General features: G+C 40.5%; 1 protein-coding gene across 2 annotated transcripts in view; it reads right to left on the reverse strand.

Moving 5' to 3' along the window:
• MAML3 (mastermind like transcriptional coactivator 3) overlaps nucleotides 1-21,361 on the reverse strand; it is a 393,467-nt gene that overhangs the window by 144,249 nt on the left and 227,857 nt on the right. For both annotated transcript variants that reach the window (XM_014853103.3, XM_014853032.3), the window contains exon 2: nucleotides 16,020-17,603. In XM_014853103.3, coding sequence (XP_014708589.3) covers nucleotides 16,020-17,603 — 1,584 coding nt within the window. The remainder of the gene's footprint in view (nucleotides 1-16,019; nucleotides 17,604-21,361) is intronic.

The following is a 21,361-nucleotide window of genomic DNA, read 5'->3' on the forward strand; positions in this document are numbered from 1 at the left end:
AGAAACATCATTTTTAATTCTAGCAGTTAGAACTAATTGGGTTAACATTATGAATGGGTTTTCAGATACTTTTTGAATACATATATGTGTGTATATACACAAATACATATGTACATATACACTCACTCGATATACACACATACACACAGGTATTTCTTGTATGCTTGTTATTTTTGCTAGTCAGTAATTCAAGCTATCTCTGGACCTAGTGCTACACTCTCTCTCTTTTTTTTTCTTGTGTACAACATCCTGCAAGATCAACTCATGTTTTCAACTACCACTTGGATGTGGATGAACCTGAAGCGCATAGCTTTAGTCCTTTATTTCTCCACAAAAGACATCTTTAACTGAATATCCAACTGACAATTAAACCAAACAGTGTTAAAATGGTGCCCTCTGGTCAACTCTCCTTCTCCCAGTAACTGATGGCTATCCTCAGTGTTTTAAGTTAAATGTTTCAAAGTCAAGTTTGACCCCTCTTTTCCTTACATGTCCCTACTCATGCCCAAGGTCACTTCCACCCTTCTCTTACTTTTTCATTGGATCTATTTCCAGGGTCACATCACTCAGGTCCTAATTATTTTGTTCCAGGTGTGCTGTTTCCTAGCATCTCTCCTGCCAATCACTCTGATCAAGATAGCACTCTCCTCTTTTCAGAAACCTACAATGACTACCCACGGCTTCTTGTATCACCGGTTAGATCTTAATAACGAGCTCCGAGGGGCCTCCTCACGGCCTGCAGTTCTCTTCCCAAGCCATTGTCTTTTGCTCCTCCTCAGCCTGCACTTTCTATTCCTTATCAACCTTTCACGGCCCACAATTCCTCTACTCCCCTTTCTGAGCAACAGTTCATTAAAACTAAAGTAAATCAAAGCACAGGGCTGACGTCTTTTAAAAAATAAGAAAAACAAGAATGCTAATAAATTATTCTTCTGCTTATACTTCAGTTACCAGTTGTAGCTAATTATTTATTAGATTAATAGGGGGTATCTTTCTTACAGATTATTAACAAACGCTTTCTTTCTTTATTTTGGTTTCAAAAACACACTTGAATTTTCAACAGATTGGGTGAGATGTGTTTCTAATACTAGGAAGTCAACCTCATGAAGTGATTTTCTTGCAGCAATATTTCTCATCAAGGCACATGTACTTACTTAATCCAAAAGACAGCTAGTTTTCTCAATTAAAAGGTATATGAACGAATAACCCTTGAATTTGATCATTGTAACTTGGACCTACATGTCACTCTGTTGAATATAATGGAATCTGCATGCTGTTATTATTTAAAATTTTTTTTTAATCCAGCTTTTACTAGAGGATAAACTTCCTAAGGGCAGGAACCATGCCTTTTACATCTTTATGATGCTCGCAGTAACAGGAATACAGTTTTGTGTGCAACTGGTCCTCAATAAATGTTGCTAGGTGATTCATATTTGAAGGGGAAATGGAAAGAAAAGCCTGAGGGACTTAAGGATTTGCGTGCATGCATCTTGCTGTGAATAATACAAATGTGGAGAGGGATGACTAAGTGGACAGCATGGGGCAGTGAGGGCTTTGGCCCCTGAAATATTCAATAATAAGAAGCTATAATGAGACTAATGGCAGCACCTGGGTTGTGCAATGGAAAACAGAGGAAGTGGAGGATGTGCTGGAAGAACTCTGAGGTGCTGCAGAAGCGAACTGCAGCATCAAGCGTGCAATGTTTTCAGGGGGAAATACTTAGTAGGAGAGAGAGCACAGAAGACAAGAGAAGGAATAGAAACAATAGGTAGAAACAATAAATGCCTTAAAGTGAAGAGGTGAGGGAAAGAATTCTTAAAGCAGAAGTGAAAAATCATGTAACTAACGGGGTTGGGTTTCATGTGAACAAGATAAGAGCTCAGACGCCAGGTCCTCTAAAGTTTATTTCTTACTCTAAACAAAACCAGAGGCTTCTTCACATTTGACCACAGAACTCTACATTAATCCTCTGCCAGGAGGCAGAGCTTTGATATCGGGTCTGGGGCTGCAAACTGGAAAGCAACAAATTTCTGGTGTGTTTGGATTCTATGATTTCTCCCCTGCTTCCTCCCCTCCTTGACTCCAGCACACCATCCCAATCCACATGAACCCCCCCCCCCCCCCGCCCCGGGTCTGCTCATCTCTGCCAGCTCAGTTCTTCCCTGTGCCAAGACCACTTAAGCACTTTATGAAATGTCAAAAGCCTTTCATGGTAATTATGGTGTCTACAAATATGTCCACAAATTCTTGACACTCCCTTCAGAGGGTAGAACTAATCCCCCTCCCCTAGAGCATGACTGGACTTAATGATTTGCTTCAAATGAATAGAATAACAAAGAAGCGAAGGTGCACTGACTTCAACACTTTGTCATAAAGGCATCGTGGCTTCCTCCTTGCTCTCTCTTGAATCACTCACTCCGGGGAAGCCAGCTGCCATGTTATGAGAACACTCAAGCAGCCCTGTGGAGAGGTCCATGTGGTGAGGAACTGAGGCCTCCAGTCGGCAGCCACGTGAGGGTTTCCCCTGGAAAGCCTCAGTCTACCCTTCAGATTACCTCAGCCCCAGTTAACAGATTGACTGCAACCTCATCAACCACCCAGCTAAGATGCTCCTAGATTTCCTTAGAACTGTGTAGGATGATAAATGCTTGTTGTTTGAAGCTGCTAAGTTTGGGGTGTAATTTGTTACATAGCAATAGGTAACGAATACAGTAAATTTTCCAATGGAGCTCTTGTTTATTTTGGAGTTAAGTTTTGAAAGTTTTACTAAAATGCCAGTTTTAATCTAAATAAACGCCATGAGAAGAAAAAAAAAAGCATTTTAAAGTAATGACTTTTTATTTTTTTTGGAAAACTTATTTACCTACTCCTAATGCATAAAAAGGTTAGCTGTTTTAAGTGTTCAGTTGAATTAATTCCACCTTCCTTTTTAGCTTTTGATTAACAAAGACAAAAATAAGTGATTTTTCTCATATAATAAGGTTCCAGAAATAACTAAGGCACTGTAAGGCCTCTAAGAATCTAAGAGACCTCTAAGGTACGGGGTGGGGAAGTGGCTAGATTTTTCTTGAGGTGTTTCCCTCATTTAAGATCATTTAGGGACTGACTCCATGGTGTAGTGGTTAAGTTTGGTGTGCTCTGCCTTGGTGGCCCAGGTTCACGGGTTCGGATCCCCGGCACAGACCTACACCACTTGTCAGCCATGCTGTGGTGGCGACCCACATGTAAAGTGGAGGAAGATTGGCACAGATATTAGCTGAGGGTGAATCTTCCTCAGCAAAATAATAATAATAATAAAGATTTAACACATGTAAACAAAAAAGGTTGCATTTTCATATTGAATATTAAAGTATGACAAGCAGTTTTTATTTTAAACAGAGGTAAATGCAAGAGGATCAATCTTGTCATAGTCAGGATGAAAGAAAACTCTTTTCATCAGCATTTAAAACTTACTAACAGTTGGTTTTTCAAAGAGAATATTAATACAATTTTACCACTTTGTTTGCAGTTCTTGTCCATATAATTTTCACAAGTGTATGATAACATGTTTCTCCAGAATCTTTCCCTCTTTGCATGCTAAATGCCTAGACATTTCAGGTACATTATGAATGTCTGTTGAATGAATGAAGGAATAAAGTTGGCTTAGAGGAAAACTGAAGCATAGTTACACTCTTCTAGAGGATTAAAAAAGTGTAAACAGAGCCAGCCCTGATGGTCCAGTGGTTAAAGCTCCATGCTCTCCCCTCTGTCAAAGGGTTCGTTTCCCAGTCGCAGTACCACACCACCCATCTGTCAGTAGCCATGCTGTGGTGGCAGCCCACATAGAAGAACTAGAAGGACTTACAACTAGAATATACAACTATGCACTGGGGCTTTGGAGAGAAGGAAAAAAACGAGGAAAGATTGGCAACAGATGTTAGCTCAGAGTGAATTCTTCCCTTCCAAAAAAAAAACACTTAACATTAAAAAAAAACCGCAAACATGATGTGATATGATTAATGTTTTTAATTTAAAAAACACACACAGTACATACTATGGGTCTGATACTATTCTGAATGCTTTCCATAAATTAAGACAGAATTACCATCATAACCCTATTATTTTCGTCCCCGTTTTCTAAATGAAAAACCTAAAACTCAGAGAGGTTGTGTAACCTGCCCAAGGTCCTACAGGTAATGAAGGGATGAAGTCAGCATTTGAGGATTTGTCCATTTAGAGCTGACTCCTGACCTCTATACCCTGCCACCTTCCTACCAGGGCAGTTCCGTACCTGACCTCACACCAGCTCACACCCAGATGGTTCTCAGGTCCAGAGAGGGAGGAAGCCTTGGGAAAGAGTGCCGAGAAAGCGGAGAAGACTGGGCCTGCTTTGAGGTGTTTTGGGGAATTGTGTTTATTCACGAGTTTCTCTTACTAGACCACCAATTTATGACTCTGCCAACTGTCCCATTATTCACGTTCATGTGGAGCTAAGTGGGTTCTTCTCCAGCTGTACACCTTCTTTTCTCAACATACAATTAATGAAGCTTATCAAAACCCTAGAAAACAAGCCCAGAGCACCAGCCACTCTCATTGAGATGTTAATAAGGGGTCAGGTGCTCCTGACCCCGCCACAGGATGTTTATATGGCCCCAAGGCTGCTCACAAATGTTCTATGTCAAGGAGAGGGCATGGATGAATAAGGGCTGTGTTCCTTCTCCTGATAAGGAGCGACATTACACATGAATGGCTGTGGAAGTATCTGAAGGCAGTGGGCCACAGAGACCAGGTGAATTCTAACGACAAGGGCACAGAGCCTGCGGTGTGTGGGATGTCTGGAGGAGAGGGCACAGGGCCACTTTGATGAGGGCTCCCGGGCAGGCGGAGAGCAGTAGGAAGCACTAACCTATCCTGTCCAGTTTTAGGGTTATACAGCTTTTAAAAGGTGACATAAAGAGTCAGCGGCTCTGAAACAGCAAAAAAATGTTCATCTTGCTTCACCTCTGGTCCTCTTGATTGCCTTTCTGATCACAGAGCAGATTTTGCTTTTTATTCTAGACCTGCCCTGTCCAACAAGTGCCCACTAGCCACATGTGGCTGTTCAGCACTTGAAACATGACTGGTCCAAACTGAGCTGTGTTGTAAGAGTAAAAGACATATCAGATTTCAAAGACTTGGTATGAAAAAAAAATGTAAAATACCTCATTAATAATTTTCATATTGATTATTTGTTGACATAATATTTAAATATACTGAGTTAAAGAAAATATATTAAAATCAATTTCACCTGTTACTTCTTGCCTTTTGTAACGTGGCCAATGGAAATTTTTAAGTTCTATGGTTTGTATTTGTGGTTTGCATTATATGTCTACTGCATGGTGTTGGATGGTCTGGAATTCAGAACATCTAAGCCTATCACAGCTCCTAGAGGGATGCGAAAGCCAAAGACTTTCCAGCTCTTTGCTCTGGGCTTTTCTGCCACACCAATGAAAATCTTATTAATAGGTGATATGGAAACTGGCATTATCCACCATAAAAGCTGCTCTGCAGCAGACGTGAACAGCCTTGTGTTCCAGGACCTTCAGTCATCCTTCAGCCTGACGGCATCACACTACAGGCCCTGACTGGCCACAGCCTGAGCAACGGGCACTGCGTGGCACACGTAACTCAGATTCTTATTGCATGGACCTGAGAAGCTGACTCTCTGCTCTGCATTTAGCGGCTTTTAGAGAATGAGCGGGTGCACCCAGAGGTGGATAGCACAACTATCATACCATCACACCTGGGTGCCTGTGGGGCTGTGGCTTCAGTCCATCTGCTCAGAGGGGTTGCCTTCTTCCTAATTCTCACCAAGGCACCAGAAAGAGTAGCAGTGACCTGAGGTGGACCGCTCTCTACACCCAGAGATGACCTTTTCCCTTGCACCACTGCCTAACTTCAGCTTGGCCCTGAAAGTGTTCCTGGCCTAATAAGCCCATTGATGTCCTTTGAGTGAACTGGCTAGAGCCCAGGGCAGAAAAGAAACCCAAGTAAACTCTCAGATGCAAAAGCAATTAGAGAATGCAGGCATGTTTATATAATCTCTTCTGGGAAATCATAATATTAATAAATGGGAGTTATCAGTTTGGATACTATTTGGGGTCAATATTTACTGTTTAGTAAATAAAAATGTATAGGTAACCTGCATAATCTCATGAATCACGTTAACTAATCATGACAATGTATTGGAAATCTAACTAACGTGAAAGGTATTTTGATCCTTTATGCACTGGGTCAGATGCAAACCATTTGGTGTCATCAAAAAGATTAATTCCATAGAAACTTGCTCAGGAACCAAGATACAATAGAATAGCTTTGTATAGAAAAACAGCACTTCTTTTTTCCAAAGAGCTTTGTAACCTCTGGAAAAGCCCGGAGTTGCTATGAATAGTTAATGAATGATGACATAATATGTTTTAAAGCTTGGAAAACCTGTTCCTCTGATATACTTGCATCATGACTATCTTTAGAGAGTGCTCTCTTCAAGTAATAGATGTGACCAAGTAAATCCTCATAACAGAAATATTAGGCAAAAGCAACATATGATAGTCTGTTACTCCCCTAAATAATGAAAACAACATTTTCACAATAATAAGAACTTACTGAAAAATGAACGCTTGTAAAAATAAAAAGCCCAACTATAAAACACAGGAGTAGCTTATTTGTGGCTCAATTTAACACAAACTTTTAAAAAATTTCTAGGAGCTTGCTTCACATTTTTGTTGAGCCTGGAACAAGTACCTTAACAAATGAGAAACACAAATCAGAAGAATAAGATAAATAATAAGTGTTATATATTATAAATATATAATAAGATAAATATTTATCTTATATAAGATACATATATATCATATATAAGATATATAGTAAGATAAATAATAAGTGTTTGAATTGTTGTCAAATACAAATAAGATTTGATATTTAGATTCACATATGACATGCTCATCATCTGTTAGAAACTATCACACCACCCTAATATTTAACCTTATCACGATAAACATTTGATTCATTTCCCTTTCATCTTATTATATAGTTAATGACCAAGTTCTGTTATTTCTTTCCTCTAAATGCTGCTGTGCCTGTTTTCCTTAAATTTTAAATGCCGCATCCAGATAGAGATTCTTACTGTCTCACACTTCGAATAGCAGAAAGTCCTCTCACTGCTCTCTCACGCATTTCACCTCACTGCTCCCCAACATGAACCCCTCCCTCCAGCCTGGCTATAATCTGCAACGCCCATTTAAGGAACGACCCTTTGCCTGTACCAGAATGTCTTTCCACCCACCCTCCATCCATCTAACTCCTCCTCCTTCTTGGTCCTACCTCAAAGCTTAGCTCCACCTTGGAGGCTGCTCTTGTCTACTCCAGGCTATAGTGACTCTCGCCTTCCCTCTGCCCATGACCCTTAATGTAGAATTTAGGAAGGTGGCCCTGAACCACTGGCTACCTTGTATTGACTCGATGTGTGTGCCTCCTTATCTCCTCAACTAGACTGCACACTGCTGGACACTGTACATGATATTATTTTGGTATCTCTTTTTAGTCCATAATATTTAGAATTTTAGGAGTGAATACACTGGGGGAGGGTATGCTTGGTCAAGTTTCATAATTTTCTATACTTATGACAGAACCCTTTGGCTAGTAGGATTCTGTCAGGGAAAAAATAAAGCTAGAAGTACTCTCTTATGTGTGAATGCACTGGACATCCAGTGGGGAGCATTGTACACGGCCCTAGGGTGCAGTGAATGACCTTGAAAGGAATCTCAGACTCAGGAAGTAGAATCAAACGGGGCGTCCGGCCAAGGTGACACCTCCTTAGAGCCCAGGAGCACCTGGGAAATGTGCCTGGATGCCATCCTTGATGTAACAATCAGAACACGGAACAGTGAGTTGTGGCCCTGCTGATGTGCCTGAGAGCAGTCTTGCCCTGAGGAGGATATCCCAAAGAGGTCTTAAGTCAACCTGGTGCTTCCTTTAATGTGGCACTTTCCATTCCAGGGCAGTCTCTCTTCCTGTAGATCTTGAGAAAAGCAGCTCAGCACATACAACGTCAAGTCCTCAGTAGGTCCTGAAACAGGAATGAATAACCAACCCCCTCTTGGAGAAATGAAGGGAAATTCCACCCTTCACCACGGTGGGAGTTGGCGGGTGTGGGCAGCTGGAGGATGGACTGGTTTTGTCTTATTAAGAAAATCAACAGGAGTAATTCTATGATTGACAAAACATAGCTAGGATCCACAAGATTTGATCTCTTAAAAAAATTTTACTCTATCCTAAAAAAGAAAAAGAAATCCATCAAGCACAGAATACCCTAACTTTTCCATCTTACTCGAAATGATACAAGTCTTAGACCTGACAGAATTTATAGTTCCACAGACAATAACTGCCATATTTAAGCAATGAAATAAACATAGGTTGCTTTAATTGCAGTTTCAGAATTACATACTATTTCTCCATTAGAAAACAGTAGTGGTGTTGGTGGTTGCTTATTAAATGCATATCCCCAGGCCTCATCCCCAACCTACTGTTTCTGAGTCTTTGGCAGTGGAATCAGACTACCCGCATCTTGAACAACGTCCCCAGGAAATTCTTAGACCCACAAGTTTCAGAACCATTGTTGGATGGGTTGTAAGCTCCCTTGGTAAATAAGAATATTGTTGTCCCACAAAACCTTTAAAGAGTATTCTCATAAGGGGCTAACTAAAATGTCTTTCTTCCGCAATTTTTTTATAAAATGAATTCCTTTCCTAAGACTTTTCCTTTTCTGCTTACTCTTAGCCTTATATTTCCAGGACTCTGACAGAACATCAATCAGGATTTTCAAAATATGCCAGTATGGGTAAGGAAATGACTTACTACACCCACCAATAGGAACATTTCATTTACTATGTGGATATCTGTAGCACTTCTGCTCACTGGTTTCCCCTCAGCTGGGAGGCCCCGGATGCAGTCACCAATGAGCATTCCATCAATATTTTACTTGGCGTCTAAGTTGCCAGGAACTACTGGCTTAGTCTGGGTCAGGGAACCTAAACTGTTTTTACAGTCCTTGAAGTCAGTCAATATTTTCAAGATTCTTAAAACTACTCAACGGTTTTAACCACAAGATCTTATTCTAAAATAGATGATGATCATGTTGACATTGCTGTTTTTGTGAATACATGTTATCTGACATATGTAAATTTTATGTTAAGAGAGCACTTTAGGTTTTATGAAACCAGCTCTATTAAAGGCCAAAATGTTAGAAGCAATAATGTGAAATTTGCTGTAAAATATAAATTTAAATATTAGACAATATTAGATATTCAAACAGAAAGATGTTGAAAGTCACCAAGGGAGCCTCTGGTAGACTGAACACTCATATTTATCTTGGCTTTCTCCAACACCCCAGTACAATGACAATAAGGGAATAAAAATGATATAAACATTCAAGAAGAGGATGGGAGATGGCAATAGCAATTGAGGGGTGTCAACAAAATTCTGGAAGATGAACATCAGATGGCAGGGTAGTAAACGACTTAGTGGTTTAGATGGAGCTAAATCTAATCCTGCAGCAGGGGAAGTCAAAAATAGAGCAAGATGGTTCAAGCTACAGAATACCGTGAAGACTCAGGAATCAGAAGCACCTCAATGCCAGGGTGGGAGGTGGGGACACACACAAAAGAAAAATTGGCTAAAGTCCTGCTTAATTAAGAAGTGGACCAGACACACTTCCCCAGACTGGGAGAACAAAGATATATTACTCTCTGGAGAGAGTAAGCCACAAGACTCTGGAATCCTGGATCCCAGCCCTATCTGAGGGTGGGTTGAGGACCCACAAAGGGAGGTTAAGTGAAAGCCTACGTAGTATTGCTGAGCCACCCCTCACCATCACCATCCCCTACTGACTCCCTTCCCCTGCTCACCTTCAGAAAGCCAGCCTCCAGATTTACAACTCTCAGTGGTGAGACTGACAGAGTCTTTTTGACCGGGACTAGGGGAAAAGTCTACAGACACTGACCCAGTGAAATGGCAAGTTCTGGTCCAATCCCCCTACAGCAAAGCCCCACGTCTGACAAGCACACAGAGCAAGTAATTAGCTTTACTGTGCCTCACTCTTCAACAGACATTTGAGAAAAGCTTCTAATGTGAAAGAAAGAAAAATAAAACGAGAATGGAAAAAGGGTGCTTGGGAGAAACAGAGACAAACAGGGAGCACAAGAAAACTTAATTTAAAATGATAATTAATATCCTTAGATGGAAAGGGGTAAATCAGAGACCAAGAAAGAACTTATGGAAATTAAAAATGTGATAAATAAAATGAAACATTTAATCTTAGAGTTGGAGAACACAGAACAAAAGGACAGAGATATGGAAAATTTAAAAGATATGAAAATTAGAGAATAATCCAGGAGGCTCAATATATGATGACTAAAAGTTCTGGAGAGTTAAAGAAAAGAGAGAAGGGAAGGGAGACATATTTGAAGAAATAATACAAGAACTAATCTCAGGACACATTTCCAGATTTTTCTAAAAAGTTCACAGTATCAGACATAGTGAATGAAAAAGAGCAACATTAAGGTGTATCATCATGACTTTTCAGGGATAGAAAAAGATATGAAAAGCTCTCAGACTGAAAAACAGGTTATATACATAGAATGGGGATCCAAATTTCACTGGACTTTCCAACAGTGCGAAACCCACAGCATTGTGAAGAAATGCCTTTAAAATTCTGACTGAATGTGTTTTCTTAACAATATTTCTACATCTGGCAAACTATCAACTGAATGTGAGGGTAACGACATTCTCAAAAATATTTTCCATAAAAACAATTGCCTGTGCACCCTTTCGTAAGACGCTCTGAGCATGTGCTCCACTAATTTGAGGGACTAAATGAAGAAAGAGGAGGACTTGAGTTAAGCAGCAGACGAAGAAAACTGTAGTTAGAAGAAGATTGGAACAAGAGGGTATATATAAGCCTTCAGGACACTGAAGGAAGGAAGGAAAGAAAGAAAGAGAGAGAGAGAAGTGGGGGGAGAAAGGGTAGAGAAGGAAGGAAAGAGAGAAAAAAGGAAAGAAAATGTAAGAAAAATAGATTATTTGATCATATTGAAAGTTTTACTGGAAGAAAAGTTTGAGAATGGATTGAAGGTAGATAAGGAGATAAGACCAATGAAAAAGAAGGGGCAGGTATTAATTCCAGAGAAAACAAAAAGTTGTACAAGAAAGGAAATATAATCATAGCATACTACATAGCTAAAGTGTGAGGCACTGTGCAAAAATCAGTCATGTAAATATGGAATACTTCAAAAAGAATTTATGATAATATATAACTATATAGAGAATTTGAAGAAGAAAAAAGAAAGACTCAGTGTGTGGAGAGGAGTTGTGTATATTTGTGAGGAGGTAGTGGAAATGAACTAAATCTTCTATAGAATCAAATAATTGAAAAATTAAGAAACAGCAGTTTATGGAGATAAATAAGAGAAAACAACTTAATGACTTGAAGTGGTCACTTCTGGGAAGCAGAAATTTAGAATGGAGGGGATGAAGCAGGGGCTGAGTTTTTCATCATAAGCCCTATAGTACTATTTGACTTTCTGAACTATGCCATGTATTATTTAAATAAAATAAATAATATATATTTTAAGGAAACTAAAACAAGGGGACTCCAGGTTTTTAAAGTTAAGGAAAACGTATCTTCAAAGAGATTTCCACCATGGCTGTGAATATTGGAGCTCTGTTTTTTTTGTGGAGATTTTATGGCTAAAAAGCTTATAATAGTATACTTCACAAGGTACCCAAGAAATTTTGGTAAAATAAAACTGAAAGGGGAAAACGTTTTGCAAAATATCAACATATAAAGACTCATTCTGATATAAACAGCCACACACACAGAAAACACACAGGTATAGATAGTCTATGATGTATCTAGTCTTATGATTGCAACTGCTAAAAGTTAACATCACGTTTTGGAAACTATTCACTTTCCACTACTCCATGTAGGAATTATTCCTGGGTTTTGGGTGTCCCTGTAGCCTTCCTCGACCAGCCAGCAGTCGTTTGCTTTGGTTTACTTCTTTCACAGTTGCTCCGTTGTTGTTTTGTTTGTCAGACATGGAGACTGAATTTGCCATCCCAGCAATCTCACTGTTGTTCCACTGGTTCCAGATAAGCACCTCCTATCAAAGGGTTCTTTCTAGACTTGCCTTTCCAGTTCTTCTATTTGATCTCAAAAGCAGCTCTGTTATTTTGTGCTGATGCTCTCTCCATCGGAGCTGAGAATCAGCTGTAAACATATTCGTGGCCAGAACTTTGATAATTACCATGCTTAATGATTTATTAAACATCCCTATATTTAAGACAGTATTAGGTACGAGGCAAAAGATAGTGAAAACAGAGAGAGAGAGACAGAGAGAGAGAGAGAGCCTGCCCTTAAGAAACAACAAGATTAGGAAAAGATAATAGATAGACACAACCAAAGTAAGTTCTGGTTATTTCACCACGGAATCATATATTGTAAAAATTAGACAGCAATCCATAAGGTCCAATACACAATGAACAGAAATTTCAGAAAGTAAATAAAGAGAAAAGGGAGAGGAAAAATGATCAAAGAAATAATATAAGAACATAAGCCAGAGAAGATGTGAAAGCTTAGAGTGGTGGAAATTTTATTGATACTTTCATTGTCACTATTTTAGCTGAAGTTTTATAGGAATTAAGAGAAGACGGTAAGGAGTGAGAAGAGGATGTGGAGAGAGAAAGGAAATAGAGTGAGTGTGGGCAGGAGGGTGCTGGAACTCTCTCGTAAGCAGGGATTTACAACTGAGATGTGTAAATGAACAGAAAAGAATGGTATCATCTCAATCCAACTGGCAAACTGGATAAATAAGGATTTTTTTAAAAAAAGAATTAGTGAAGTATAAACTTTTTAAAAATAGGACTTCCCTTCCTTAAAAAGTATTTTTCCTGATGGTAGAATTAACATACACGTATTATAGAAAACTTAGAAAATTCGTAAAGTTTAAAGAGGAAAACAATAATCACTTATAAATTTACCAACCAGAAATAGTATTTCTAATATTTTAGTTCTTCAGTATTTTTCTATACATACTAAAAAGCACAATCTGAGTTGTAACATACAAGCTGTTGTATGATCTGCTTATTTCACTCATTTTATGAGCATCTCCATGTGATTAATCACCCATTAATATCACGATTTTCATGCAAATTATTTATTTTTTTAAAATACCTATTTTTTGTTCTAATTGTTCACTATCATAAGTAACACCATGAGCATCATCTTTGTACATAAACTTTTGTTCAATTCTCCAATTATAAGGAATACTATGTAAATTCTGACAAGTGGAATTACTAGATAAAACATATTAAAAAATTAGAGATTTTTTTTGTTTCTACTTTTGGTTCTCTCTTTTTTGAAATTCCCAGGAACTGAGTGAATTTTGATTCATTTCTGAGAGAAATGGCATTTTCTGCAAATGTCCCAAATAAGTAAACATCTGTATAAGATAATTATCTTGAAATAAATGTTCTAGTGTTCCTGGCTTTCATTAAAACTAAGCGTTGATCCTGGTCTTTGTGCCCAACAAAGAAAAAAGTGAATTTTCACTAGCAATAGCAGCAAACAAATTTGAACTACACCTAAGTATAATTATATTTTATATATCACCTGTAATTCCTGCTCGAATTTGTGCAGTGTACTCGCATATAGTGTAATTAACTATTCGGAGAGCTATGTAAATACTGCTCCACAATCAGATAAACGCATGAAATAAACGGTATGTTTGCAGAAAGATATTCACATGTTTATATATGTATTTTGAAGCTTGTTTCAAACAGTGGTGAGTTAATATTTCATTAAAAAGCATGCCTTTGCTTGGCAGTTCTTTATGAGGTTAAGAAGTGATGATTCTAATGAGGTCTCAAAAAGAAAGATGCTGTCTACCCTGAAAGTACCTGGTGAGATGGAAGTAAGAAAGGAGGAGCCCACAGATTGAATCCAGAAAACCACCACTTTTGTTTCTTCACCTGACTGAGCCTTTCCAAACACAACCTCTGCAGCTCAAGGCTTCAGTTACTCATAGTCAGGCAAGCATAAGGACCTGAAATAAGTACCTTTAAAATTCATGTTCCAGCAAAGATAAGAACTTTGTCCCAAGTTAGCAAATTTCGAAAGACATTTAGTGAGGGTGGGGAGTGAGGATGGGTTCACACTGCACCCACATGTCTGCAGAGCCTGTGAGTTGGATTAATCATCTTTGGTCTGGCTCGTGGGAAATACTTTACTGTAGCTGGCGTAAAAACTGTGAATGTAGAAGCATGATTTGTATTAAGATTAACAACAGACCATTCTGACAGCTTGCCACCTCACAAACCTCTGATGCGTCTGGCTACAACAAACATCCCTGTATATTGCCTATATTTTTGCCTGCTTCAGAACTTAATACTGAAGTGTATAAAATGTTGCACTTTCCAAAGGTATACTTTTTTTAATTAAACCAAGATAAAACATAAAAGTTCACATTTCAATGATGTTTTTCTACCAGCTACTGATTGCAGTGGATGTAAACCAAGCTATGTTTTTATTTCTCCAGACAGAATTTCTTTAGAGCTGGCTGGCATGTGCAGACAAGAAACCACTATGAGGTTTCGGGGTTGGAAGGCTGTAACGGACAAGAAGCAAGCCACAGAGCTCAGTCCTGTCTCTGCAGGTCGGCACCACCTTCGGCCGTGTGGCCTCCATCAAGCTTCTGGGGGTTGGCGGAGAGGTGGGGCGGGGGCGCACGATGACAGACCGATGGACGGAACACACCAGGAGATACAAGATGCACACAGCTGGCTCCCTAGTGATGTAAGATCCACCTGCAAGACTTCCCAGTATTTCTAATGCATCCAGTTGTGGACACACATCCAAGCACTAGTTAGAACCTGTCTGCACATGAGAGCCCCTAAAGCAAAGACTTTTCTGCAAAATCTCCAACTACAATGCAAATGGTGGCATCCTAAGAGAATTGAGGCACAGAATAGCAACTGGCAGTAAGTGATGGCTTGTGAATTACCTCAAGTTGGGGGAAGGTCAGCAGAACAATGCCTTTCCCCACTCCTCCTTTCCTTTAAGGCAGACAAAGTGATAAATTAAAGGAGAATTGGTTGCTTGCCACACTGGTCAGGCTGAGGAGAGCGAACGCTTGTCAATGAGTAGTCACTCCCCAACTGGTTGCCACTCATTATTACCACAGATCTCTGAAAGCCCTACACCCCTAAACCAGGATATCATGGAGAAAGACAGTGGGGAAGAGGAGACTTTATTTTGAGACAACGCTAAGGCATACTCATCATCAAATTTTCCTGAATTAGAGCTGAATGAATTGGAGAGGTTTTCCTGTGCTCCCAGGTCATGAGGTTGAAACAGCTTCCAACTGCGCTAGTTCAGCAACAAATGTTTGAACATTGAATGGTCTTACAAAAACCTGTCCTCCATTTCACTTTGATAATACAGAAAAACCTCCCACATTTGAACATCAAGAATCCAAATTTCCAATATTCATAATTCAGTAAGATAAGCGAGGGCTGTTCAGGGCTTTCTAAAGCTGTTGTAGGGACCCCTAAATGCTCTGGCCTTCCTACCACCCGAGTCTAGGATTGCATGACCTTAGAGAAAAGCTACTAAAGGAGCACCACGTTTCGCCATGTGACCTCTGCAGACTGCCTCCCTCAGAGTGAGAATTTTATGCAATTTTTGGTTTCTTATCTACTGTCAGCAATAAAAGGAGTTTGATTCCTAGGTATTCAAATACAGGAAAGTCTATCGTACCACCCTTTTCCATCTCTTAGAAGAAAGGAAAAAAAAAGTCAAACCTGGCAAGAACATGAGGATGTGTAGGAAGGATTTCTGCAGGTAATTAAACCCCGCTACTGCCGAGGCATGGAGAGCATCACACATCGACAGTCTGAAACACACCATGAGAACTGCTTAAAGTGTGTCTCACTTTCACACTTACCTGACCGTGGGATGGAAGCGCAGCGTAAGCCATGGGCTGATTCATCACTCCTTTCTGCTTCATGAGAAGCATGCGTTTCTGGTCCTCACTCAGGTGTGCTCTGGGAGCCTGGAGCTGGGGTGGCGGCTGCTGCTGCTGTGGCTGCTGCTGCTGCTGTGGCTGCTGCTGCTGGATGTATGGCATCAGGGGGTTTTTGTTGGGGTTGGCCATTGGTGGTGTCATTCTCTGACTCAAGTCTGCATTAAAATGGGTCAGAGGCTTAGTGTTGCCATAAGTGAGAATATTGTGCTGTTTGTTTAAGGAGTTTGTACCCAAGTTATTTGGCTGCTGATTGATCATATTCATGTGATTCTGAGGGAGGTAGTTATTCATTGTCGTCTTCTGCAGGTTGTTTGCCATTGGAGGCACTATAGGGTTTTGGTTGTTAAAGGCTTGGGGGTACATCATTGGGCTATTTGGTTTTTCTGCAGTGAAAGCTGCTCCATATGGACTGGATGGAGGCCCCAAAGGAGACCAACTTGAAGTCTGATTTGAGTGTTGCTGCTGCTGTTGCTGCTGTTGCTGCTGCTGCTGCTGTTGCTGTTGCTGCTGCTGCTGCTTCTGTTGCATGAGTTTGGCCCTTTGTTGCTGTTGTGCAGCCATCTGTTTGAGCTGCTCCGCTGGAGACATGTCAGAGCTGGGCACAGCCACAGGGCCCGAGCCTGAACTGGCCGCTGTCACTGCTGCTGGATTAAGGAGATAACCATTTCCAGGCCGAGGTGGAGCTTGGCCTGGAGTGTGGGCTTGGTTTGGAGTTTGAGGGGACAGGACAGCACAGTTTGCTGGTGAGCTAGCGGGGTTTAGAGCTGCGGGAGTGCTGGCAACAGAAGGTAAACTAGTGGCCGTGGAGACTGTAGAAAAGGGAGGACCAGAAGAAGAAGGCCTCACCTGGGGAGATCCCATGGAGACATGTGTAAAAGGAGAGTGAGAGGGGTCACTCTTCACACTTGCACTTTCCTGGGAGAGGGGGGTCTCAGTCACCGGCTGTGAGAATTCTGGCTCCTTCTTCTCTTCAAAGTCTTCATTGAACAGGTCCTGTATGTCATCTTCAGGAACCGTGTTGGCCAATTCATCTATTAATTCTTGCCACTCCTGATCATTCAGGTTAATGTCTGAGAACAGCTTGTTCTGATTTGAAAGTGATGTTTCTGATGTGTCTATGCAAGTAGGGTCATCTAGAGGTTCTTGTTTGAGGTCCTTGCTCTGCAAGATAGTGAAGCTATCCTCCAAGTCACTGCAACCATTGACAGGAAGTTTAATCTCTGGGAGTCTACCATTCTTATTAAGATCTTCTAGAAGCCCAGGAGTGTGAGTTCCACTATTCTGCAAGGGCAGAGAAGGCTTCAGGTCAAGTTGGTGAAGAGGAGAGGCTGAAGGCAGTGGCATGTTGTTGGGCAAACTGTTGATGGCTTCCATCCCTGGGGGAATGTCCTTTCGTATTCGCTTGCTAGTTGGAGAAAAACTCCCATCGCAAGCACCATTCTGCTGGTCTCCATTAAGTGGTGATCGGGCTCCTTCCAACTTCCTTTTCACAGTCTCTTGGAGCTGGAAAAGAAACAGGAAAAAGGATGACTAAATCTCCAAGGCATAGTTTACTCTTTAAGCATGGTGATGTGTATTTTTATAAACTAACTTTTAAATGGTTTAGAATAATAGGAAAGAAATTATACTTCTAATTTCAAAATCAGCCAGGCTTTAATTCAAATTCTATGGGAAAAGGTTTTATCCAAAAGGAGAGCTCACAAGGCTAAGCTATAGGAAATAGGAAAAGACTGGAGGGTGAGGGAACAAAAGAAAAGAGATAGTACTTCTCTCATAGGGAAGAATCACGTATTATTATTTTCTAAATGAATGCTAGGGGTGAGACTTGGATCAAAATGTATCATACTCTAGAAAGATCTTAATACCTATCTTTAGATTCTTAAAGAATTCTTTAAATTCTCATCTAAGAATCTAAAGATGGGTTTAAGATTTTCAATGTACCTTAATTGAGAACATCAAGGAATTAAATCAACAATATTTTAAAGAACACCAAAAATTCTCTAAGAATATGGAATTTAACACATTTCCTGAATAGCACAGAAATGAAGATTAGAAATGAAGGTTAAAGTAACCCAAAACTTCCTTTCAGTTCTTATTTTACTTGACTTCCCAGCACCTTGTGATACAGTAGCCTACTGTGTTCTAAAAGCATGCTTCCATTGCTCTCCATAATATCACACTTTCCTCCTTTCTGTCTAGTGCTCTTTCTCAGTCTCTTACGTATTCTTCTTTCTTTCTCCTAAATGATGAGATTCTTCAATGTTATATCTTAAGCTTTCTTCCCCGCTCACTCTACATGCTTGCCTAGACAATTTCATCCATTATAACAGCTTCAACTATCTTCTCTGGGCTGATGACCCCATAACAAGGTACCCAGCCCAATCTTCTCAGTTGAGTTCCATCAACTCCAATGTTCTCTTCCTGAATGTTTCATGGGCATCTACAACTGAACACATCTCAACATTGAGCTGATTATCTTTTGCTACTCAAATGTGATTCTCACCAATGTTCTCTATCTCAGTATCTACCCAGTTACCCAAATCAGAAACCTGAGCTTTCTTGAAACTCCTCATATCACAAGTCACCAACCCCTATGGATTCTGCATCCAAAATATGACTCTAATATGCCCACTTATCTCTATCCTCACTGCTACGATCCTAGGCCAGGATACCATTATCTCTTGCTAGATTGTTGCAACAGTCTCCTAACTGGTCTCTTTGCCTTGCCTCCATTTATCCATCCACTCACTCTTTCATCTATTCCTTTGTTTTGTCTTATTCTCCATTAATCAAGTCTCTATGTTACCACCTCTTTCAAAAAATATATTTCCCTCCTGTTTATAACCCTGCAATGATTTCTATTGTCTTTACATTAAAATCCAAACTAAGCTTGCTTCAGCTGGCTCTTGCTTACCATTTCAGGCTCCTCTTTTTGACTCTCTGCTCAGCATCACCTCCCCATCCCTTCCCAAACATTTTCTATCAACTTTCCTGAAACTCTTTCAGTTTTTTAAGTGTGCCAAGCTTCCTTCTGCCTCTAGGGCATTGTACATGCTGTTGTCTTTTCTCGGAACATACTCCTCGCCCTCCCTCCTCCCTTCCCCTGGTTAATAGCTACTCATCTTTCACATTGGATCTTAGGTTTCACTTCCTCTACGAAGTCTTCTCTTACATCCTTTCCCCATCCTAACTACATTAGGTTCCTTCTTTGACCCACCTATACTGGGTTGGATATCCTGGAATAAGTTTTTCCAAACAACCTGCACTTTTCCTTCATAGCTTCTATCATACTTTGGGGTAATTGCTTAAGTGTCTGTTTAGTTAGCTCCAAGAAGGTAGGGACTATGGCTGACGTGCTTACTATGTATCCAAGGGGCTGCCCCCAGTGTTCAGGTTCATAGGAGTGCTTAATAAATAATGGTAAATTGAGTAAACGAGTCTATTGTCTAATTCACAGGGGCTGAAAGAGCTGAGTTTGAATCAGAGCAGGAGGCAGCCCCACTGACCACATGGATTGCCTCACTTTGAGAGTCTACATTCCTAGTAAGGGGCTCTCTTGCCCTGGAGAGTACTATGTCCACCCCACAGACTCATTTAAGAAGTCCAGTTAAGAAAAGTCTTGCTAAGTCTATGGATTTATTAACTATAAACCTAATTCATCTGGCTGCCCCCTTCCTTTCTGCTAGAAAGGGACAGCACATGGGGCTCTGGTGAAGGAGCTTGGCATGAAGTAGGTACTGGGAAAATGCTTGCTGAATGACAAAAGGAAGACTAGTTCAGATTAGAAGAGGTTTCAGTAACTTTACAGAGTTGGAGGCAGAAGGCAGAATGACACAGGGAGGGAGAGAGGAGGCAGAGCCGTCCTCCACTTGGGCATTCTCCTTTTCTTGGCAAAGGTGCTGTGTATTACAGAGCAATGGAAGAGAGGAGCAGGATTCCCTGTGACTCTGCACTTTGACACTCACGTGTAGAACTGCTAAGGCTCTAGAGGAGCCCCATGTAAAATAAAACCAATCTGGGGATGATGTGGGGGATTCCAAGAAGTGCCATTTTATTGCTATTCTCTCATAAGTAGAGAATTCTATTTTAAAAGTAAACAGAAAAGGTCCTTGAGCAAAAATCCAGTCTAATCTTTATTCCTAAATTTTGTATTTTGTGTGTGTGTGTGTGAGGAAGATTGTCCCTGAGCTAACGTCTGTGCCAATCTTCCTCCATTTATTATAGGGGGACGCCACCACAGTGCGGCTTGATGAGCGGTGTATAGGTCCACACCCAGGATCTGAACCTGTGAACCCCAGCCCACCAAAGCAGAGTGTGTGCACCCAACCACTATGCCAGTGGGCAAGCCCCCTAAATCTTGTATTTTTAATCACAACACTGCACCCTGTCTGCAGTCACTTGGTGGAAGCCCCTGAATTGCTGAAAAGAAGGCCCTAACTGGAACACACTGGAATTTGACTTCAAAGAAGATACTAGTTCAATCCATCATATTACATAGAAATAGCTAGAAAATTATGATATTTATTGAACAAACCAGGAAACCGTGGTTCTGATCGTAGGTATGGCAGATACCTGGACACAGCTCTAAGATATAGTGGCAAGTTCAAATATCACAGCTTCAGGGCCTAAAGGAAACAAGGCTTGAGACCCTCAGCACCATGTGAAGTGATGTTAACCTTAAAAAAATAAGCACTTGTCTTAAAAATGAACCTGACTTTATTTTAGGAAGCATAGGTCCAGGATTCTATTCTAGGCCATGAAGGGATGGGCAGGATGGAGAAATACAGACAAATGCTCCAATTTGTTACTCTGTAAAGTAGTGGTGGCCGAGACCATGGAGACAGACAGACCTGGTGGGAACCCCATGTTTTACCCCTTACCAGCCGGGTGGGCCTAGCAGGGTGAGGCAGTACACGGCAGGAATGCAGAAACAGGATCACAGGCTCTGGAGTTAGAATGCCTGCGTTCAAACCCAAGACCCTCCATCTAAGAGAAAACACATACAAATGTCATCTGGTACTTCATGACTGTTAGCTATGCTACCCTCCATTAGGAAGTGAGTTACGCGAAAGTAGGGATTTTTCTGATTTGTTCACTACTGGGTCCTTGGTAGTTCACAGTAAGATAATAAATACCTATTGAATGAATTAATCCTGGAAAACTTATTTAAACTCTCCTAAGCCTTGGTTTTCTTATCTGCAAAATGGGTTAATAATATGTAGCTCACAAAGTTACTGTGAGGACGAACTCAAATTAAATAA

This window comes from Equus asinus, chromosome 3, assembly GCF_041296235.1.
Source record: "Equus asinus isolate D_3611 breed Donkey chromosome 3, EquAss-T2T_v2, whole genome shotgun sequence".
Lineage (NCBI taxonomy): Eukaryota > Metazoa > Chordata > Mammalia > Perissodactyla > Equidae > Equus > Equus asinus.